This window comes from Eretmochelys imbricata, chromosome 5 (genome assembly GCF_965152235.1).
Source record: "Eretmochelys imbricata isolate rEreImb1 chromosome 5, rEreImb1.hap1, whole genome shotgun sequence".
Lineage (NCBI taxonomy): Eukaryota > Metazoa > Chordata > Testudines > Cheloniidae > Eretmochelys > Eretmochelys imbricata.
In genome coordinates this window covers 44,814,290-44,838,303 of record NC_135576.1, presented here as the reverse complement: position 1 = coordinate 44,838,303, position 24,014 = coordinate 44,814,290, and the positions used below count along the sequence as shown (strand labels likewise).

Sequence of the window (24,014 nt, the reverse complement as noted above, 5' to 3'; positions counted from 1 at the left end):
CAGCTGTTTTCATTGTAATACTTATGTACTTACTTTACATGTGTTATTTCTGGTAATGATCCCGTAAGCATGAAGCAAGATACTGTGTATAATGTTAGAGAATCGATATGCTACAGCCAAGCAAGGCTTATTGTAAAGAGAAGCAGTAAGAGCTGGAAGTATCTTGCTGAGAGAGCATGTTGCATTTGCTGAATGCTATTGGAGTATATAGGAAAGTAGGTTCATTCTAAAAAGTGCTCTTTGGTATAGTGAAGCACATTGACCTGTCTTGCTAGCTAATGCTGTGTAAAATACAGCAGTGGCTGTTTTTATCCTATAAATATACTGTAATTTAAAATTTTCCTACAAAATGAATTTATATTTAATTGCTGCCTAAAACATCATGTATTAAAGGTTAGAATTTTTAGGAGGGGGCTGGGTATGCCAGTGTATTTTGGGAAGAGGGGGGTGTTGTTGTGTATATTATTCTTTGCACTGCCCATTCAGTTACGACTTCGTCCAAAATTCCTGGCTTTGACCATGGTGAATCTGCAACTTGGGATTTACATAACTTTAGTGTAATTCATATCTTCTAAAACCTGTGTCCTTGGGCCTTATAATATTACCAAAATGGTCTTCCTTCCCTTCCCCTCTGTGGATTCTCAGATATCTTTAAATATGGACCATGACCAATTTGTGACTTTATTGGACCTATAATTATGTGAATGAGGAAAGACTGCCTACAGCTGATAGAAAAGACCACGCTGGGGGTGTCTGTTAAAAGAAAAACCTTGACTGGGCACATATTGCTCGTTTATTATCTCAGCAGGTAGGGTCCCAACTAATATGAAGCACAGCATCAAGTTTTTAAATAATTCATCATGGCTTTTATTCAAGTTGTGCTTGGTAATTCAAAGGTTCCACAGTAATTAATTAACCGGTAGAGTTGCTTGATTTTCAAGTCTTCACATCCATTGGAAGATACTTTTCACCCTCATGAATTGTGGAGAGGTATGTGATTAGAGACAGACTCACTGTGACCTCTCCATACATGTTTCTGTGGTTGCTGCCTACTTTACAAGTTATCTTATGTATTTTTAAGTGCAGAGCCACAAAGTTAGTGACATGCAGAAAGCTGCAGATTTGTATGAATAAAGGGTTAATAAAACTGACACTTTCTAACTTTGGTTGAATAAATCAGAAATAATCAAATGGAAAACTGATTCACCATCCACTAGCTTTGTGCAATATTATGAATAGAATCAAACACTAGCACATTGTGCTTGGCTTTAAGAAAGTCTTTAACACAATTATATTTAAATGGACATTTTAAATGCACATTGTATTATAAAACTACTCCTGCAAATTTACAATACCTAATAATGCTCAATGTTCTAAAGTATTAAGCAACAAGTGTAAAAAATAAAAACTAAGTGAGCATTTCTAGCAATACCTGAAAACTAAAAAGAAAAAAAATATTGGTTTGACTGTTTGCCTTTTGCTCTCTTTCTTTAGTACAGCTTTTCTGTAATTATTATTATTCTGTGTATTTCATGTTTTTACTATCATGACTTCAAAGTTAAACCTGTACACAAAGTACCAAATCACCTTTTTCTTGTACATGCGATGTAACAACATACTCACAGTTTTGGTGCTTAAAAATGATTTTTTTCTTTAATAAAGGATATTTATTTGAACACTGGTTTGATCTGAGATTGTATCTCCTCCACTTTTTAAAACAATCAACACCATTTAGTTCCCAAGATGATACTTATTTTTATGAAACATTATCCGTCCATTTCTATAGCATTCTTAACTGCTGATGGCAAAATTTAACACTTAGAAGTGCCTAACTTCAGCACAGGTGTATGTCAGGCTGCTGAAATGCTAAATTCCTGAGTGTTTGTATTATCACTACACTGTTGCATCAGTGGATAATTATTAATGGTTGGTAAAGAGACACTGAAAAATTCTGCATTTATTTATGCATCCCTTTATGGAACTAGGTAGCATCTACATCTTATTGTGGAACCAGAACAAGCCTCCAACTGCAATTTACTTGGTTTAAAAAGACCTGAGTTAGAATTAAAATAGACTCAAATACAAAAATGAGTTTTTAGGATTTCTATACAGTTTGCCTTTGCTTATTGGAATATGTACAATATAATCTTCCAGAAACAACTAAGAGACCAGATAAGTCTGTATTATATGAGTATGGACTGCCTACCTATCTCTCTTTGCTATTCCCTTATATTATTACAAAAAATAAATCTGCATTAAAAGGGTGTTATACAGATTGCAAGGTCAAGCACTCAAATGTTAGGAAATTCCCATTCAGCCTTCTTTTGTGTATATGTTTGGATTGTCTGATCATATTTCATCCATAGTATCCATGCCTAATTTCCAGTGATTGTTGATTTGTGGACCTGTGCTTACATTAGAATGAAATTTGTGGTTTTGGCATGATTCAAAATGTTGCTGACAATGCAAGTGCCAGATGGAAAAGGTGATGGCTAACAGTTTGTGTCACCCAAACCTGAACAGAATTCCATGGGACAAAGAAAAGGCCGAAGGATCTTCTCCCTGCCCAATTTTGCAAGCAACAGTAGTATGAGTACTTAGGTATCGTATAATGGAAAGTGTCAGGCAGCCTAAATATAAGGCTGGTTACCAGCTGCTATAATACTGTATGTACAAAATGCTTTTATAGTTGTTTTGAAAAGATTCACCCATTTGTTTTCTGGGGGCAAGGCAGGAGGGGAAGTAGTTTAGCTAGGAACCAGAAATAGGTACCGGGGTGAAATTTCCAAAGAGAAACTATTACCTTTTGTGTCAACTGGCTGATTTAAGTACCTCCACAAAATGGACATAAAGATAATATTTTTGTAAGATAGATACACAGAAATTAAGTTACTACATTACTGAATATGGCCATATACCATTTACTTATATACTGAGCCATTTTTCCTTATATTTCTGTTTGATATTTAGGATCTACACCCATGTAAATCCACTTGCAGGAATCTGCTATTAAATTGTTAGCTTGTGGGGGCAGGGACTTTGCCTTTTTATATGTGCAAAATGCATAGCAGATTGTTGGAAGCACCACAAAGATTGCTCAATTATTCCCACATTAAAAAAAAAGTGCACTATGGTTACATTGGATGTGCAGTTATGCTTTGCAAAGTGTCTTTGTACAAAATATGGTATTCTTGAGACAGCGGAGGAACTCAACTTTCTAAATTAGCTGAGTTTACACTGAGATTTTGGAGGGCATGTCTGGTACTGTGGATTGGGCCTGGGATTTACTCAACAGTTGCAATCATCTCGGTATCATTTTTTGTGACTGATGTCCATCTGGGCCACTCTTTTAACCTTGGGATACATCTCTACCCACTTGTCCCTGACTGCTGCAGCAATGTACTTACTCTTTCCTGGCGTTTTGTACTTACTCCTTAGGTTCCACTGACTTTTCAGGCCATTCCATGTGATGAATCAGCAGTTGAGAGCAGCATGGGTGGAGACTGCAGGGTCTCTTCTGGCATAGGTTTGAGTGGATGAGCAGCTCCTCTGTGCACACTTTCATCTTAATTGATATGTCCCTATCTCAGCAGTGTATTTTTAATGTGTACAACAGAACCACTGCACCCTAGGAACTGAGCTACTCCTTGCACGTTAGATTGTGTGAATTAGTGAATAGATCAACAAGCATACTAAGAAATGAAATGATTATTACCAAATGTAGCTAAGGTCACTACTGTACTAGAGATATGCTAGATATAAAGGATAACTACTCACTAGAAAGCCACTGTCACAATCCGCTTTCCAGTCCTATAGGAATAAAGCATTACATCAGGCAGTTATCTCCACCAAAGGGGGACGTAGGTTAGCCACCTTCACAGCAGAAAATGAAAGAAGGGAAGGAAGTTTTATGCAAAACCAACCCACTGAGGGTTCCTTTTCCCATTGCTCCTCTTCCTGTTATTCATCTTGGAGAAAACCTATTATGTTACACCTAGTGCCACAGCAAAAGGAAAGCCTCTGTGAAACAAAATTTTTGAGGACACTTCCATACACACAAACTGGAAACATTTGAACTGATCATGTGGTTGCGCTGCAGTTCCTGTCCACTAAAGCTTCAGCTTTCTGCTTACAATACACTTGTTTCTCTGCTCAGCACAATGCTCTAAGAGGGCAAGCTTCTGTCCACTGTTCTATGGTGGAGGACTGCAGGTAAAATGTGTTTTTGGTTGCTGAGATGCCTTCCTGTCCTCCTCTCCCACCTAGATTCTCATTGAATCCTGTCTCATTTTCTACAACTTGTCCAATTCTGCATCACCTTTTCCATCCCAACTGCCAACACTCTCCTCCACACCTTTAAAAAGAAAAGGAGTACTTGTGGCACCTTAGAGACTAACAAATTTATTTGAGCATAAACTTCCATGAACTACAGCTCACTTCATCAGATGCATGGTGTCCCCTGAATAGATATGTGGACACAGTTGGCAACTGTTCAAGGGCTTTGTTGCAAGGATAGGTTCCTGGGTTTGTGTGTTTGGTGTGTGGCTGCTGGTATTTGCTTCAGGTTGGGCGGCTGTCTGTAAGCAAGGACTGGCCTGCCTCCCAAGATCTGTGAGAGTGATGGGTCGTCTTTCAGGATAGGTTGTAGATCCTTGATGATGCATTGGAGAGGTTTTAGTTGGGGGCTGAAGGTGATGGCTAGTGGCGTGCTGTTATTTTCTTTGTTGGGCCTGTCCTGTAGTAGGTGACTTCTGGGTACTCTTCTGGCTCTATCAATCTGTTTCTTCACATCAGCAGGTGGGTACTGTAGTTTTAAGAACGCTTGATAGAGATCTTGTAGGTGTTTGTCTCTGTCTGAGGGGTTGGAGCAAATGCGCTTGTATCGTAGAGCTTGGCTGTAGACAATGGATTGTGTGGTGTGGTCTGGATGAAAGCTGGAGGCATGTAGGTAAGTATAGCAGTCAGTAGGTTTCCGGTATAGGGTGGTGTTTATGTGACCATCGCTTATTAGCACCATAGTGTCCAGGAAGTGGATCTCTTGTGTGGAGTGGTCCAGGCTGAGGTTGATGGTAGGATGGAAATTGTTGAAATCATGGTGGAATTCCTCAAGGGCTTCTTTTCCATGAGTCCAGATGAAGATGTCATCAATGTAGCAAGTAGAGTAGGGGCATTAGGGGACAAGAGCTGAGGAAGCGTTGTTCTAAGTCAACCATAAAAATGTTGGCATACTGTGGGGCCATGTGGGTACCCATAGCAGTGCTGCTGGTTTGAAGGTATATATTGTCCCCAAATGTGAAATAGTTATGGGTGAGGACAAAGTCACAAAGTTCAGCCACCAGGTTTGCCGGGATATTATTCCTGACCGCTTGTAGTCCATCTGTGTGTGGAAGGTAGGTGTAGAGGGCTTCTACATCCATAGTGGGTAGGATGGTGTTTTCAGGAAGATCACTGATGGATTGTGGTGTCTCGAAGGTAGCTGGGAGTGCTGGTAGCATAGGGCCTGAGGAGGGAGTCTACATAGCCAGACAATCCTGCTGCCAGGGTGCCAATGCCTGAGATGATGGGGCATCCAGGATTTCCAGGTTTATGGATCTTGGATAGCAGATAGAATACCCCTGGTCGGGGATCTAGAGGTGTGTCTGTGCGGATTTGTTCTTGTGCTTTTTCAGAGAGTTTCTTGAGCAGATGGTGTAGTTTCTTTTGGTAACCCTCAGTGGGATCAGAGGGTAATAGCTTGTAGAAAGTGGTGTTGGAGAGCAGCCTAGCAGCCTCTTGTTCATATTCCGATTCATGACGACAGCACCTCCTTTGTCAGCCTTTTTGATTATGATGTCAGAGTTGTTTCTGAGGCTGTAGGTGGCATTGTGTTCTGCACGGCTGAGGTTATGGGGCAAGTGATGCTGCTTTTCCACAATTTCAGCCCGTGCACGTCGGTGGAAGCACTCTATGTAGAAATCCAGTCTGTTGTTTCGATCTTCAGGAGTCCACCCAGAATCCTTCTTTTTGTAGTGTTGGTAGGAAGGTGTCTGAGTTAGTATGTTGTTCAGAGGCGTGTTGGAAATATTCCTTGAGTCGGAGATGTCAAAAGTAGGATTCTAGGTCACCACAGAACTGTGTCATGTTCATGGGGGTGGAGGGGCAGAAGGAGAGGCCCTGAGATAGGACAGATTCTTCTGCTGGGCTAAGAGTATAGCTGGATCGATTAACAATATTGCTGAGTGGGTTAAGGGAACCACTGTTGTGGCCCCTTGTGGCATGTAGTAGTTTAGTGTCCTTTTTCTTTTGTAGAGAAGCAAAATGTGTGTTGTTATTGGCTTGTCTAGTTTTTGTAAAGTCCAGCCACGAGGAAGTTTGTGTGGAAGGTTGTTTTTTTTATGAGAGTATCCATTTTTGAGAGCTCATTCTTAATCTTTCCCTGTTTGCTGTTGAGGATGTTGATCAGGTGTTTCCGCAGTTTCTTTGAGAGCGTGTGGCACAAGCTGTCAGCATAGTCTGTGTGGTATGTAATTGTAATGGATTTTTTACCTTCAGTCCTTTTGGTACTCCTGCTAGTAATAGCTCACCTTGCCTGATCACTCTTGTTATAGTCTGTATGGTAACTCCCATTATTTCATGTCCTCTGTGTGTATAAAATCTCCCCACTTTATTTTCCACTGCATGCATCCGATGAAGTGAGCTGTAGCTCACGAAAGCTTATGCTCAAATAAATGTGTTAGTCTCTAAGGTGCCACAAGTACTCCTGTTCTTTTTGCAGATACAGACTACCACGGCTGAAACCTCCACACCTTTATCTGCACTGCTCCAGCAGTTTCACATGCCTGCTCTCTAACCCACTCATGTTGTAGCTAGAATAAAATGTTCCTTTCCTGCCATGCCAGTCATGTGTTAGCCGGTGCTCAACTCCACTCTGGGCTTCCTGGCTCATTCCAGGAATCCCATCAAGGTCAAACATCACTTTCAGGATCAATATAATTTTTTCACACTTACTGTAAATAATCTGACATCTGAATGAGACTCAGACCCTGGATAGATAAACTAAATGTCAGAGAGGACACTAACCACTGTTCTGAGACATTGTGATATTAAAGCTTTGGGAGTTTAGGATTCCCTAGATGCAGACCTCATATACTCATAGCCAACAATGGCAATACAAGAGTAAGTGAAGTTGATGAGGCCGGATGTGCTTATAACTATCACTGAGTCCACAACTAGCATAGATCAAACTTCTTGACAAAAGATTTCCACTAGAAAATAATTTTGTAGAAATCAAAACAGTTCAGGGGATCATTTAATGAAACTTTGAAAAGTAAATAGCTTTGACTTGTTTAATGTCAACATTTTACTTAATAAAATACTAACTTTGAAACAAATGTAATCTATAAATACAATCTTCAGAATGATTTGACATCCTGTTTCAATGATCCTGGCTTGATTTTTTTTTTTTTTTTTACTTTAACTTTCTGTGAAGTTTTGACTTTTTCTTCCAATTTGGAACAAAAACCAATGTTAGAATTTTCCATGGAATGGAAATTCTCTTTTCCAATCACCTCTGCCTATCTACTAGCCTAGACTATCCATCAGGCTATCAGAAGACTAACCCAGGAGTTCACAGAGCCATAAATACTATCAGGGTGGGGGTATGTTCTCACTAACTTTCTCTCATAGGGGTGATGTTCTTCCCAACTTTGCCGGATAAGTAAAAAATGAGTCAGGTCTGTTCCCCACTCCTTTGCTATCCGAAGAGGACAGCACTGGGAAAAGGAAGTGAATGGAAACACCAGGAGGAAGAGAGGAGAAAAGGATTAATACAGCCTGGGGAAGGGAGAGTATGAGGGTGGATAAGAAGAGCCTTTGGAATGACACTATGGAGGGATTGGTGAGGGAGCGAAGAGGTGAGTCTAGGGAGAGGTCTAGAAGGAGAAAGTGAAGAGCAAAGCAAGGAGGCAAAAAGCCTGAGTGAGGAGACTATTTGGGTGGGGCGGGGTGGGGGGAAGAGCATGAACCTGTACATGAGAGAGAAAGGGGAGAGTACAGAAATTAGGATCAGGGAACACCAAAGAGTGCAAAGGAGAAGAGAGGGAGAGTGTGAAAACTTGAAGGAAGGAGAGACAGAACAAAAGGAAAGAAAGATGTGGGGAAAGAAAAGAAAGGAACAATTATCACACAATACAGAACCATACTGAAGGCTGCATGGATAAAAATCAGATTTTTAAATTCAGATTAGATTTATTTAATACATTTTTTAAAAAACGCAACCCATGTTGAAGCCTAAACTTACTATAATTATTAAAATGATTTAGATTAAATAAATAATACCATTCAAGCGTTATGTTTGCTGCCAAAGTTTTCAAGAAAGTCAAGCTACTGAACTGCTGGAAGTTACTGGTTAATCACCTGGAAGCAGAGTCTGCTGAACTGCTAAACCAGCTTTTGACAGCAAAGCCTCTTGTAAAGGTGCAGGGAGAATATTTTCTTCATTGAGTTTACTCAACTAGTTCAGCTCAATAACTAGTTCAGTCAAAGTTAATAAACTTACTGGGAACTGAAAAAGCAGGAAAGCTTATTTTCTTCTTGCAATCTATCAACAGCAACAACTAGCTCTGAGACAATGAGATCTGCTAATTCTAAAATCTTGAAGGACATGGCGACCAGAAACAATCAGTTCAGTTCACTAACTACATATAATACTTAGCTTGTTTAGTAATTGTTTGCAGTGTCTTAGCTGTGTTGGTCCCAGGATACGACAGTGACAAGGTGGGTGAGGTAATATCTTTTATTGAACCAGCTTCTGTTAGTGGAAGGGACAAACTTTTGACCTACACAGAACTCTGCATCTCTGTGTAGCTCAAAAGCTTGTCCCTTCCACGAACAGAAGTTGGTCTAATAAAAGATATTAAACAACATAGGTCAGGTAATAAGTCAGTTTCAATGCAAAACATGTTTGGATAAACGGTTTTTCTTACGTACCAAATAAAAAGTACTTTTCTTTTTTTTTAAAGATTTTATGAAAATTTTAATTGAATTCTAATTTTCATCCAAATACACAAATCATGAGTAAAACATGATTAGCTAGTAAATAAATGCATTATTCACCATTTTTTCTAAGAATAAACATGTAAAAATTAAGAATCTGAATAAATATAAATTAAGCCCTATAACTGCTTCCATAAATGTATATAGACACACTATATCCTCCTGGTTAGTTAAAAAAAACCCCCAATTTTAGTGTGAAGGGTATATTCAGTTGCAAATCAACCTTTTTTTACTGGTTACCTACCAGTGGGAATCAACCTCTCGTTAGGAAAATAACTAAAATTAAAAATGCACAACAAGATTAAAATCAATTATTTAAATCCTGATTAAAATCAGTGATGAAAATCAATCCTCTCTGAGTAAAACAGACTGAAAAAGGCATAGAAAAAAACAAAGTGAGAAAGAAAAAACAAATACAAGGGCGATAAAGTAAAATTTTAAGAAGTTTTTATGTAATAGTGTGATGCAGAAATGATAGAACAAAGACGTCTATGTGGTTATTTACTACTTTTTAAAGGGTGCAATAAAATATGCCGTGGGAAGAGAAATTTGCCTAGGTTGAGTCCTGGCTGCCAATTCTGCTTCTCCCTTTTAGTTGCTGGTGAACAAAATTCTCCCTCCTGGTCTCTCTCAATTTTTTTCTGTGGCTGCACGTATATGTATATGTATATACAAAACACACAAGAGCAGAACGAGGGGACTGACATATACAAAAACCACCTCTGGGGAGCTAACATAGAACTAGAAACAGATGCCTACAAAAAAAAGTAACACAAAACCAAAGTTTTAGAGGCAACCCAGAAGAGCAGCTGCTGGAGACAAGAAAAGGACAGCATATTCAGACAGCCAGACCTGCATAGCGGATGGATGTGCTGTGTGTTTGTGGTGGGGGAGGGGCTTGGTTTCTTTGCATCTACATCTGCTGGTTGGAGGATATAATATCCTCTTACTAGGCAGGGATATCAGGAGGATTTTTCCCTCCAAGATATTTCTCTTATCTGGGGATCTGAAAGGGTCTAGTCCAAATTTGGGGGGGTGGGGGGGGGAGGGGGGAAGCACATTAACCTCTAAATGGCCCTAAATCCTGTCAAGGAAAATTTGATTTCCCATCCAGTGACAGATACTTTGTTAAGACTAGATTTTTTTTAAATCTTACCTGTTAATTGTGGCTCTATTTCTTCTCTCAACATCTCGGTGTGTCCTTCATTTGTGAAGGTTCTGGAACCTCTGCATTAGCTTCTGAGGAGGCTGATGCTACCTGACCTACAGGAAGAATTTGTTCCTTATCAAAAATTCCCACATTCACAGAAGTGCAAGTTCTTTTCCACTAAAATATTCAGGTTGTTGGTCTATCGTTTTGTGCGTAGTGGAAGCAGTGCTTGACAGGTATTGAAAATCCTTGATAAACAACTGGAGGAGGTTTCTGCCAGTGGATCATCTTAAACTACCCAAAAATGTAAGGGAAGGGAAAAAATGAATCAATTAAAAAGCAATCTTCTGTCATGCTAATGGTGTGAGACATGGGTGGCCCACAGCTGCTGTGACACCAAAATAGCAGAGAGTATTTAGAGACTGTGAATGGCAAGACCACCACCAAAATACTTTCTGAATTTGTGGAGGCAGAAAGCCATGAGAAAATGGGGTTTGCGGGTACCAGGGTTCTCAATGTATTTATAAAATATATTCCATACTGAAGTATGTTTGATACTGCTCTTGGGATCCCTGGCTGTATGACTCTTCCTCTTGGCACACCCTTTTGCAGTGAGTTTCTCCAGCTAGTTTGGATGCACACAAAGTTAGAGTGGCATGAGGAATTTGGAAAGCGGTGCCTTTTTCATGAACCTGCTGTTGCAGATCTCCACTTCAGAAGTTGTATATCCTGCCTTGAAAGCTATGAAATGTCAATTTCTAAGCTGTGTCATGTGACAGATTCTCTATGAGAAAGCTCTCAGGATTCTTTTACATTCTAAAATATTTTTTAAATCTGTGCTTTTTTCTGTCTCCATAAACTAAATGATCTAAAATAACATCAAGATCCAGATATACTGGTCTACCCGAGCTCATCTTTATTCAAGATTGGACCATGAACTGCAAATGTAGCTTTAAATCACATATATGTTCTCCTGATCCCAGGGCTGGCTGCCCATATCCCAAAGGGTCATTCTGGCAGCTAGGACATATTGGTTCCCCAGTCTCCTTTGCTTTATGCCAAGACTTGAGCAGAGTGAGGAGCACAGGAACCACTATTCCACCTATGGATTGCCCTACACATGTGGACTCCCCATGTAGACAATTATGCCAGCTTACCAGTTCCTTTACACTGCCAGAGCAGTGGAAAGTAGCTGAATTAGGAGCCAAGATCTAGCCCACAGACTCTACTCACTATCTTGTATTTAACATAGTGGGTCAAATTAAACTCTGATGTTAATTCAGTAAATCCAGGGGTTCGTTTTATTAAGCAGGACTAGGAATTTTTAAAATATTATTCAGCGATGAAGTCCCAGCTTTGTACCATTGAGAGTTGGTGCATGGATGTATTATCGTCAGAAAAAGCTCAACCAACCAATCAGAACATTGCTTTGCACAATCCAGAGCCCTGTTTAGAGAAAACAAGTGCATAATTGCGTGTCTAATTGGCATAATCAGTTACTGAGAGTGCATACGCCTCTAGCCCAAGTGGGCTTGATTTTTTTAAAATTACTCCTCAACGTTCAGAGCTGTACTTTAATCAGATTGACGTTTGGCCCTATTCTAAGGTAATGACAAGTAAAGTAGTCAATATATTCTTAATGCTAATGGGCCAGACTTTGCAAGATAGAGAATGACCAGGAAGGATTTCAGCCTTTTTCTCCTTTGCCTCCCACCCTGAATTTGTGACAACAGCCTGATGCAGATTTTGCATTTGACTCTGTAACTACCTCCCTCAAAGAATATGATGCATACAGGAAGGACATTGTTCAATAGCCTCTTCAGCACAGAAACAGAGAACATGAGGATGGAACCAACCGAGGTTCACCCATTTACTCAAGTTAAACCTAGATTTAACCCTTAATTGATAGGCTGGAGAAGGAAAAGGCGTGAAAAAAGAAAACTTTCCATGGCTGGCAACTGAAGGAGGAAAACCAAAAATATTTTCCCTCAGTTGATGCATTCTTATCCACTCTCTTTTCTTATTAAAAATTTACTTTATTAAAAAAAGAATTATCTTCTCCAAATGCCACCATCACAATATTAGTCACAACCACCACTTCCTTGCATTCAGTTTCAATTATATCTGTGTATTCACTACTCTAAACTACTTCTTACCTGAAATGCGTGCTTCTTTGAGATTTTATAACAATTAATTATTCCGTATCCTTCCCTGTACCATGTAAAGTCCACTGTTGATGAATTATTTTTGTTTTCCTTTCCAGTTTTCTTGGAAGTTTGCTGAGAGCAGGAAATCATGGCCTATATTACAGCTGACAGATTTTAATACGTCAGTACAGAAGAATACAACTTCGGGATCATTCCGGCATACGGATTACGAGAGAGACACTCCAAAAACTAACTTTCCAGACGGGGATGTACTTATAAAACCTTTTATGTCAAAGTCAGGATTTCACAACATGACACGCCAATGCAAAATCCAGTAGCACCTGAAGGATTAAGGTAACTGCTGCCATCACTTGCACACTTTTTAATACTTGAAAAAGTTTTAAGAAAAAAATAAAGAGAAAAAGTACATTCTCCAGAGAACAGCAAGTGTATTTCAAAATAAAAATTATATATTTTTTTCTTTTTCTTGTTGGGGTTTTTTTTCCATTTTTTTTTTAAACAAGACTCCATAGTTGTCATATAACAAGTTATACACAATGTGATTGCTCTCCTCTCCTGTGTAGGTTCTTGTTCGCATTTTCAGGCTACAGTACCCAACATTGTTTTCTGGCATACATATTCCCACAGTTTTATCTAAAGTTAGATACAATGTATAATACCTGTCTCTGGGGAAAAATTAATGTTTCAAATATCTTAATACAGAAGTGGAGCGGCTACAGTAGGTATCACCACCTAATTATGAACTTTAGATTACAATTTCTATACACTCACCTACTGAAAATGAACATTTAAAATATTCTTACAATAAGATTTTATTTATATGTGCACTTATGTCCACCTTATCCCATATCCATGTTTGACGACTATTTTGGGAATTCAAAGGTGCAGCCCTCAATAGATTGCATTATTTTAAAAAATGAAATCAAGCATCTCTACTTCATGAGAAAAGAAATTTTCAAATATTATTTTCCAATTTTAAATTTCATTTCACTAGGAAAATATTAAAAATGTGCACATCTAAATTTTTTCCATGTACTATATATACATATGTGTATGTATGTATACATAAAAATACTCATGTAACACACATATACAAAAAAGTAAGTGGAAATATTTTTGTAAGTTATTTTCCCACATGTAAAGGATGACATTTTAAAAAATTCTGATAATATAATTTAAAATAATATCACATTTATTATCCTATCAACTTGCTATTGTTTCACCTTTTACTTCCTCCTAATTAAGCCCATCCAGTTTTAATGGCCTTGATTCTCCAGGCACATAAACCAGTTTTAACCAGAGTAACTCCATTGACATCACTGAAGATTCTTCTGATTTAGACTGGTGTAAATCACAAGAGAATCAGGCCCAAATAGCTTAATATAAATTAAAACCTGGTGATTTCTGCTCACCTGATGAAGTTACCCATATCATCATCATTTAACATCCACCAAATAAAAAAATATGTAACTCTCCACAGCAAGCTTTCAGCCATATGCACACTGAACTAAGTTATTTTTCCCCTCTTAATAAATAAAATAGGTGAGAAAATACCCTAAAAATATGGAGGAAATGTAAATGGTGTGTACAGTACATACGATATAATATATGATGGTTTAGTATTTGAACTTAACTGTTCTCCTGACTTGTCAGGGGAACCTGATAAATCACTTGTAAAGAAAAAATGATATTTTATAAACAAACCATGTATTTTCTCTCTTTCTAATGTAAATTAGAATGCGTGTATTATACATACAGTACACACACACAAACCAGACCTACATTTTCTAGTTTTGAATAGCGCTCTGTAAAAGTGGAGAAAATTGTCTGTTATACAAATTTAGTAATCATCTGGATTTTGTATTTAACATTCAAATTAATTTTGGGCACAAACAAAAACTCAGTGCATCTTGAGACTCTTGAGTCTGATACCCATTCATACATTTTTTTTAAAAAAACCCTCTCCAACATTGCAGGCAATTTATGGCAACAACATACTTTGATGCACTTCCCATTCAATAAGCAAACATATGACACTTGGCTTACCTTTCAATTACTTTTCTTAAAATCAATATATTATATAGAGAAATGCATGTTTGCCAAAAGTCTGTTAAAATTACATCAAAACAACTTTAAAACCCATTCACTGAGGATAAGTGAATTCAATTCCTCTTTTTAAACAACTATGTAACAGTTCAGTTGCCTGGCGTGGTTTCGATAAAATGTGGTGTGAAGAACTATACAGAGAAAACATGTCTCCATTTCAATTTGCTATGACTACACAGCTTCTAGAAACATTTCTCTTGGCTGGGCAGGTTCAATGCAAAGGTAATCCCCTGGTAATAGCTCTATATCCCTAACATGATCAATAAACAGTGTTCTCCACTAGGCATTATTACACAAAACTGAAATGCACTGATCATTCAGAAAAGATTTCTTGCAAAATAGGCTAATAAAACATCTTCAAGTAACTGCACATTCTAATTATATTTGATGTTTAATAAGGCCAGACAATAAATGACTGGCTACCTATATTTATCTGTGCATGTCAAATTTTAAATTTAAAAGTATTTTTTTCTGAGGAACTCACCTGCCTTCATTGGTTGACTTTAAAATGTATAATAAAATGGGAGACAGGATCTCATTGTAAATACATGGAAATAATATGGAAAGTAAACCATACACTGGACAATATTATAGAACACCAGAGTGAACTTCATAAAGAAATACAGTATCTTCCAGTATAAAAAAAAGGAAGAACTCTATACAAGCAGTTCTATTAACTATGTTTCAATTAAAGATGCAATTCTCTCTCACTCCTGGCAAGAATTAATTGGTAATGGCACTGTTTCTCAACAGTGCAAAGTATCCTGAGAAATTATTAAGATTACAACAAAAGACAGGGCTGTCATCACTAAGTTTTTGCACAAAACACATCAATTAGATATCTTAAATAAAAAAAAGCAGATAATCTACATTGTGTCTAACACAAAAAGGGGATGTGACCTGGGACACTGCTAATTCTTCCACTGGCTAATAATCAGAAAATCATTGCATTCAATTACTGTTAATATCTTTCTTCAAGTTATTTATGGCCAATAATATACATGGAGGTAATTTGTAATTCAAGTGTTTTCTTTTTCAACTAGCTACAAGATGATTTCTAAATTTTACATTGAAATATACTATTCAAATTTAAAATAGGCCCTCTTGGAGGAGCATTTTTCTAATTTTGTGCAACTTTGATGCAGAGCCCAACAAAGTCCTATGAAGAGAGACAGTGCATCTTTAAGATGATTGGCACTGAAATCCCATTTCTTTAGCTGCATTCTATTAGCTTGGCCAGGTTATCTCGTAATTCTGTTAGTTCAAAGATTTTTCCATCAAGAATTTCTAAAAGTGTCTTCAAGTTATTGCGAAAAGCTTCTTGTTCATTCTGACTTTTCTCCAGACGTTGCTCTAGGTCAGACAGCTGCCCTTCCAGGTCCTTGTTTCGAATTTCTACTTCCTTCAGAGAAAACATGTAATATGTTAATGTACTGTTTATAAATAGAATGTAGTTTTCTCTTTCTGCTGTCATTCATGTATGTCTTAGGTAATATGTTTAAAAGACCACAATTAAATTATTTGCAATCTTTCAGTTACAGCTAACTAAAAAACCAGTTTTTTGTAAAAGGACAATGAGGAGTTTGAAAAAACACTATCTTTCTTTTATCTTCTCAGTAAAACATCCAAGGGAGAGGACATTTGGAATGGAGTGATAAAATTATATAGCCACTGAGTGCCATATTGAATGCAAGACATTAACTGAAGTAAATTTGCTATTGTTTCAGATATATAAATATGCCACTTACTAAAAGTGGCTTCTCAAGGGATTATTTTAATCTTAGCCATTCTCCATTGTAGAATACATAGGACACACTCCCCACTAAATAAAAAGAATGATCTTATATCTTAGACATTACTTCATATGTGATTGAATAGTATCCCACTATAAACCCACTGTATATGCTATTTCATACTACACACTGACCTATATAGAGTAAGACTAATATCAAGGTCAAGGTAACTGTAAGAATGTATAAACAATAACAAAATACTAATTACGTCTTTTATTTTACTGAAATATACGTTTCAGAGCTTATCTCTGTTCCTGGGTGCTATGTGAGTAGAGTTTCTGAGCTGCCATACATAGAAGCTGTTCCAATATAACAGTGGGTAGGAGGGGAGACAATGTGCCTGCATGTCAAATGCAGCTCAAGGGGAATTACACCATGGCAAATGTCTTTTCTCATCTTTAAGGCAGAGGAGCAGCCCACAGTTGCTATAGGCCACAGAACATGATGCTGCTCAAATCTAGGCTATTGGATCAAGATGCAGAACTGTATGCTTGGACCTCTAATCTCTGTGGGTCACGTATTAAAGAGGAGGGCAGCTATAATAAGCTCCATTTTATGCAAATTGCATGCTGCCCTTGGGCTCCTGACAAGTTATCAACATGAGCCTCATTTGTGTCTGGTGTAGATTATTGTTATTTGAGTATGTCTCAATTTTAAATTTCAACTATTTAAAAACTGCATGGGGAGGGTTTATATAATATACCGTCTACAATGAAAAACAGTTTTCAGGAAACAGACAAGAAACATTATTTATATATTTATTTATAAACATTTTTTCATCATTTTGTGGGCTACTTGGACTTTCCCGTTTCTCCCTTCTCCCAGAAACCCAGCTGCCCTTTCAGTAGAACTCTGTGACAGAACAGTCACTTTCAACTCAGTCGCATTTTATCAAATTAAATTTGAAACATTTAATAGTTCCAATATTAGGTTTTATGATGACTGGTTTCAAGCTGCTGCTGAAAAGCACTTTGAGAATGGGTCAATTTACAGTGGTGACTTTTTCTCCTTCTGTGTGTCCTTCTCTCCCCTGCAGCTGCCTGCATTGACCACCTCCCCTCTGCACTGCCTGTTACCATTACCCCCGCAACTACTTAACCTAATGACTGTACTAATGTTTTCCATTGACATGGGCCCAGCCATATCAGTGGGAGCTGGACAAGGACAATAAGAACCCATTTATGATGGGGCAGCTTTATGCTCACCTAGTGGCTCAAAGCTACCCTAAAGTCAATGTAATCAGTTTCTCACTGCACAGGGAAATCCTTGTGTGGTACAGATAACTGTATTAGCTCCTACACCATCCCACCTCTTGACAACTGGTCACAGGCTGAAACTGGGGGAAAGTTGATGTGGCGAAAGCCCCTCAAGGCCCAAAGAACAGCCCTGGAGCATGTGGGCCAGAAAGCCACAGGATCAGGGAATCACAAAGGAGGCTTAAAACCACACTTACATGAATGCACTGCAACCCACCCTAGGTGAGCATGTGGTCATGGGTTACATTAAAGTTAAACTGGAACCCTGTGCTTGCTTTTCATTTGTAAACAGATGTGTGTTCAAAAATCTTAACAAATCACTGGGTTTTGATTACTGTGTCTTGTACAAAACCCTATGAGTAGGACTTTCCCCTTGCTCTCGGAGTCCACAGCAGAGTGCTTTAGGCCATTTATAACTGAATACGATAGTTCTGGAAGTACTTAGAAGGGAGAATTGACTGAAAAAGATTTATTTTTACTGAATGGCATTGGGTGGAACACTTCGCATTGCTTTATAGGCTCCTATTATTACTAGGTATGTAAGAATTGCCATAACAAAACAGACCAATTGTCCATCTTTGAATCCATACCTGTGCTAAATTCTATTGCCCTGCTCTTTCGTGTTTACAGCTGTACTGTGAAGTGTGTAAAATTGTACCAAATTACACATAAATGATTACACAAATGCAATGCAGTAAAGAATCAGGCCCCCTTTGTCCAGATCATCAGTGACATATGCCTAAAAAGAAAGTGTAACTCTTTAAAATTTTCTTAGCTGCACAATGTCTATTTCTTCTTTCCAAAGCAGAACTGATTGCTGCTCTTTCTCCTCTTCTTTTTCTGACCTCCTGGCAGAGCCCCTTCTCCATTTCCCAATGCTACATGCAGTGGGGTGTCTTCCTTAACCCCAAGATCTTAAAATGCTGTAAGCAGGGAGGGCAAGAGGATGTACTAGAACATTTTTAATTTCTAATGATATTCATATAGATGGATGTGTGAATATCATCTAAATATTAGTACCCCTGAATATGTACATCATCCAGGTCTAAATAATGGCTGATTTGCCTATATCTAATATTGAACACCTTCCTCAGTCTAGTCCACTGTCCAATTGCTCTTAAAAAGTTAGGAATTTTTATCTAATATCTAGCATAAACATTCCTTTCCTTACTGTGTCCTTGTTCCTTGTCCCAATATCTTCTTAGAATATGAATACTTTCTTTCTTTCATTTAAATTATCTTGTGGGTACTTACAGACTGTATTTATGTCCCTTTCTTGTCTTCTCTTTTCTAAACTATATACAATTAGCTCCCCAAATATTTCCTCATATATATTTTCCTCCAATTCTTGCATAATTTTTGTTTTCCTTCTTTGTATTTAGTATACTTACTAACCTGCAGGAAACAGAATTGCATGCAATATTCCAGCTCCTGTTGCAGAAGGGTTATGGAAAATGTTATCTCCCTAGCTTTACATACAACCTTCCTATATATACACCCCCAAGAATAGCACTAGCATTTTTGGCCCAGGTATTGCCCTGCAAGTTCATAGGTTTCAGAGTAGCAGCTATGTTAGTCTGTATCCACAAAAAGAAAAGGAGTACTTGTGGCACCTTAGAGACTAACCAATTTATTTGACCGTAAATAAGATACTGAAGTGAGCTGTAGCTCATGAAAGCTTATGCTCAAATAAATTTGTTAGTCTCTAAGGTGCCACAAGTACTCCTTTTCTTTTTGCAAGTTCATAGTTAGTTTAGTATCTACTATTACAACTAGGTCTTTCTCACACTTGTTGCCTTCCAGATAGCTATGTCTCTCCGTTCCTATCTGTAGGTATGAGATTTAACTTTATTAGTAATGAATCTCATCTTGTTATAATCAACTCACTCTTCTGATCTCTCCAGGTCCATTTGCAGCTGTATTCTCTCCTGTGTTTTTGAGCTCCTCCTATAATGGTATTGTGCTTAATTTTTTTATAATATATTTTTCATTTCGAATAAAAATGTCACACAACAAATAGTGTTTGTTGTTTACATGATAATAAAGTCCTGTGGGTCTTGTGCAAGGTATGTAGTAAACAGATCAGAATTAAATATACATGTTTTGAGTAAAAGCTATATTTATGAATCTGCTATTCTAATAAAGGAATACTTACTTATTGTGAGCTTATGTGATCATGGCTGATTGTGTATGCTTTCTCTACATTATTAATGAAAATATTAACTAACAAGGCTCCTAATACTTACCCCTCCACTGTGATAGCTTACTTGATACTGTTACCCATTGGAGTTCTTACCAGTAATGGATTACTCTCTGTTTCATTCCTGTTCATCAATAGATTTTTATCTAGTTGATATGCAGTACAACGTGATATACTTTATTTTGTATAACCTTTTTTATACAAGCTGTATTTCAAAACATTTTAGAGGTACACAATACATCAAATTGAAAATAATAAAACAGAGAGAGAGGAGAGAAATGAAATGAGAGTTATGCAGAAAGGAGAAAACATCTGTTTTTAGATGAGATCTGAAAACAGAAGATAGATCAGAGAATCACAGAAATGAAGGGCTGGAAGGGACCTTGAGAAGTCACCAAGTCTAAACCCCTTTGCTGAGGCAGGATCAAGTAAACCTAGACCATCCCTGGCAGATGTTTGTCCAACTTGTTCTTAAAAACTTCCAAAGATGGAGATTCCACAATCTCCCTTCGAAGTCTATTCCAGAACAGAGCTACATCGTTAAAGCTTTTCCTCCTAATATCTAACCTAAGGGTGCGCCTTCACTAGCAATGTTAAGGCTTTGTTGGCTGTGTAGTCGCAGCACCAGCGCTGGGAGAGCTCTCCCAGCGCTGTAAAAAACCACCCCCACAAGGGGCGTAAGTACCAGTGCTGGGAGCGCGGCTCCCAGGGCTGGTGCACTGGCTACACTGCCACTTTACAGTGATGAAACTTGCAGCGCTCAGGGGGCTGCCCGTGCCTGTGGACAGTCAATGTAAACAAAGTATCTCACGGCCCGCCACTGGATTACCCTGATGAGCCACATGCGGCAGGTTGCCCACCACTGCACTTGTTTGTTTTGAATTTCATCTTGTTGATTTCAGACTAATTCTCTAATGTGTCAAGGTCATTTTGAATTCTAATCCTGTCTTCAAAGTGCTTGCAACCCTTCCAGATTGGTGTCATCTCCAAATGTCATAAGCACATTCTCCACTCCATTATCTGTCATTAATAAAAATATTGAATAATACCAGACCCAGGACTGACTCCTCATAGAATCATACAAGATTAGGGTTGGAAGAGACTAGTCCAACCCGCTGATCAAAGCAGGACCAACCCCAGCTAAATCATCCCGGCCAGGGCTTTGTCAAGTCGGGCCTTAAAAACCTTTAAGAATGGAGATTCCACCACCTCCCTAATTAACCCACTCCAGTGCTTCACCACCCTCCTAGTGAAATGTTTTTTCCTAATATCCAACCTAGACCTCCCCCCACTGCAACTTGAGACCATTGCTCCTTGTTCTGTCATCTGCCACCACTGAGAACAGCCGAGCTCCATCCTCTTTGGAACCCCCCTACAGGTAGCTGAAGGCTGCTATCAAATCCCTCCTCACTCTTCTCTTCTGCAGACTAAATAAGCCCAGTTCCCTCAGTCTCTTCTCATAAGTCATGTCCCCCAGCACCCAAATCATTTTCGTTGCCCTCTATTGGATTCTCTCCAATTTGTCCAAATCCTTTCTGTAGTGGGGGACCCAAAACTGGATGCAGTACTCCAGTTGTCGCCTCACCAGTGCCGAATAGAGGGGAATAATCACTTCCCTCGATCTGCTGGCAATGCTCCTACTAATGCAGCCCAGTATGCCGTTAGTCTTCTTGGCAACAAGGGCACACTGTTGACTCATATCCAGCTTCTTGTCCACTGTAATCCCCAGGTCCTTTTCTTCAGAACTGCCGCTTAGCCAGTCGGTCCCCAGCCTGTAGCGGTGCATGGGATTCTTCTGTCCTAAGTACAGGACTTTGCACTTGTCCTTGTTGAACCTCAGATTTCTTTTGGTCCAATCCTCCAATTTATTTAGGTCACTCTGGACCCTATCCCAACTCTCCAGCGTATCTACCTCTCACCCTAGTTTAGTGTCATCCACGAACTTGCTGAGGGTGCAATCCATCCCATCATCTAGATCATTAACGAAGATGTTGAACAAAACCGGCCCCAGGACTGACCCCTGGGGCACTCCTCTTGATACCGGCTGCCATCTAGACATCAAGCCATTGATCACTACCCGTTGAGCCCGACGACCTAGCCAGCTTTCTATCCATCTTATAGTTCATTCATCCAATCCATACCTGTTTAACTTGCTGGCAAGAATACCGTGGAAGATTGTATCAAAAGCTTTGCTAAAGTCACGATATATCACGTCCACCACTTTCCCCATATCCACAGAGCCACTTATCTTATCCTAGAAGGCATTCAGGTTGGTAAGGCATGACTTGCCCATGGTGAATCCATGTTGACTGTTCCTGATCACCGTCCTCTCCTCGAAGTGCTTCAAAATGGATTCTTTGAGGACCTGCTTCATGATTTTTCCAGGGACTGAAGTCTGTAGTTCCCAATTCTCCTTCTTCCCTTTTTTAAAGATGGGCACTATACTTGCCTTTTTCCTATCATCCGGGACCTCCCCCGACTGCCACGAGTTTTCTGAGATAATGGTCAATGGCTCTACAATCACATCAGCCAACTCCCTCAGCACCTTTGGATGCATTAGATCCGGCCCCATGGACTTGTGCATGTCCAGCTTTTCTAAATAGTCCTTAACCTGTTCTTTCACCACTGAGGACTGTTCACCACCTCCTCATACTGTGCTGCCCAATGCAGCAGCCTGGGAGCTGACCTTGGCTGTGAAGACGAAGGGAAAACAAGCATTGAATACTTCAGCTTTTTCCACATCCTCTGTCACTAGACTGCCTCCCCAATTTAGTAAGGGTTCCACACTTTCCCTGACCTTCTTCTTGTTTCTAACATACCTGTAGAAACCCTTCTTGTTACCTTTCACATCCCTTGCTAGCTGCAACTCCAATTGTGCTTTGGCTGGCTGAGTTTTGGAGACAAGGGATCCTTGGTCAAAAATGGCTGGGTCCTAAATGTGGCAGCATCCTAAATGTGGCAGGGGATGAATTTAATTAGTCAGAGATGGCTGTATTCAGGAATTATCAAGCCATATAGAGTCAGATTATGGACTTTACAGACACCATTGGCTATTTTTATTATTTTTTTCTTTCTGCAAACTCACAGATGACAGGAGAGGTCCCTGAAGACTGGAGAAGGGCTAATATAGTGCCCATCTTTAAAAAGGGGGGAAAGGAGGAGCTGATGAACTATAGACCAGTCAGCCTGACTTCGATACCTGAGAAGTTACTAGAGCAATGTATAAATCATTTGATTTGAGAATATCTGGAGGATGAAGAACAGTGGTGGGCAACCTGCGGCCCATGGGAATGATATAAGATTGGAGGGAGGTCTTAAGTGGGGTTCCACAGGGATCTGTTCTGGATCTGGTGTTGTTTAACATCTTTATTAATGATCTGGATGTAGGTATAAAGAGCATGCTGATCAAGTTTGCAGATGACACAAAGCTGGGGAGGGGGTTGCCAACACTTTGGAGGCTAGAACTAAAATTCAAAGGGATCTTGATAAATTGGAGAACTGGGCTATAGACAACAAAATGAAATTCAACAAAGACAAATGTAAAGTGCTACAGGAAAGAAAAACCAAATGCACAAATATAAAAGGGGGCGGGGGGCTGGCTAACTGGCTTGCTAGCAGCACTGCTGAGAAGGATCTGGGAGTTGTGGTGGATCACAACATCAATGTGTGTCAGCAATGCTGTTGCAAAAAAAGCAAATGCAATTTTAGGTTGCATTAACAGATGCATAGCATGCAAGACACAGGAGGTGACAGTACTGCTCTGCTTGGCACTGGTTAGGCCTCAGCTAGAGTAGTGTCCCATTTTAGTCACCAATTTATAAAAAGGATGTAGAGAAACTGGAAAGGATCCAGAGGCAAGTGACAAAGATGATCAAAGGGATGAAATGCAAGCCATATGTGAGCAAGGGCTGAAGTATGTTTAGTTTGAAAAAAAGAAGATTAAGAGGGACATGATAGCAGTCTCCAAATACTTGAAAGGCTGCTATAAAAAAGATGGAAAAGTTGTTCTCTTGCGCCACAGAGGGCAGGACAATAGGAAATGGGTTCAAACTACAGCATAGCAGATTTAGATTAAATCTCAGGAAAAACGTTCTAATTGTAAGAACAGTAGGACAATGGAACAGACTATGTAGGGAAGCTCTTTCACTGCAGGTTTTAGAAAGGAGACTGGATAGCCATCTGTCTTGGATGGTTTAGACACAACAAATCCTGCACCTTTGCAGGGGGATAGATTATATTATCCTTGCAGTCCCTTCTAATCCTATGGTTCTATGATTCTAACAGACACAGAAAAAGGCAATGCAAGCC

General features: G+C 39.0%; 1 protein-coding gene across 1 annotated transcript in view; it reads right to left on the bottom strand.

The window, feature by feature from the left end:
• Positions 1-15,670: 15,670 nt before the first annotated feature.
• The window catches only part of HOMER1 (homer scaffold protein 1), a 106,451-nt gene continuing 98,107 nt past the window's right edge, over positions 15,671-24,014 (bottom strand). The window contains exon 9 of the mRNA XM_077816305.1: positions 15,671-15,859. Within this exon, the coding sequence (XP_077672431.1) occupies positions 15,671-15,859 (189 nt within the window). The remainder of the gene's footprint in view (positions 15,860-24,014) is intronic.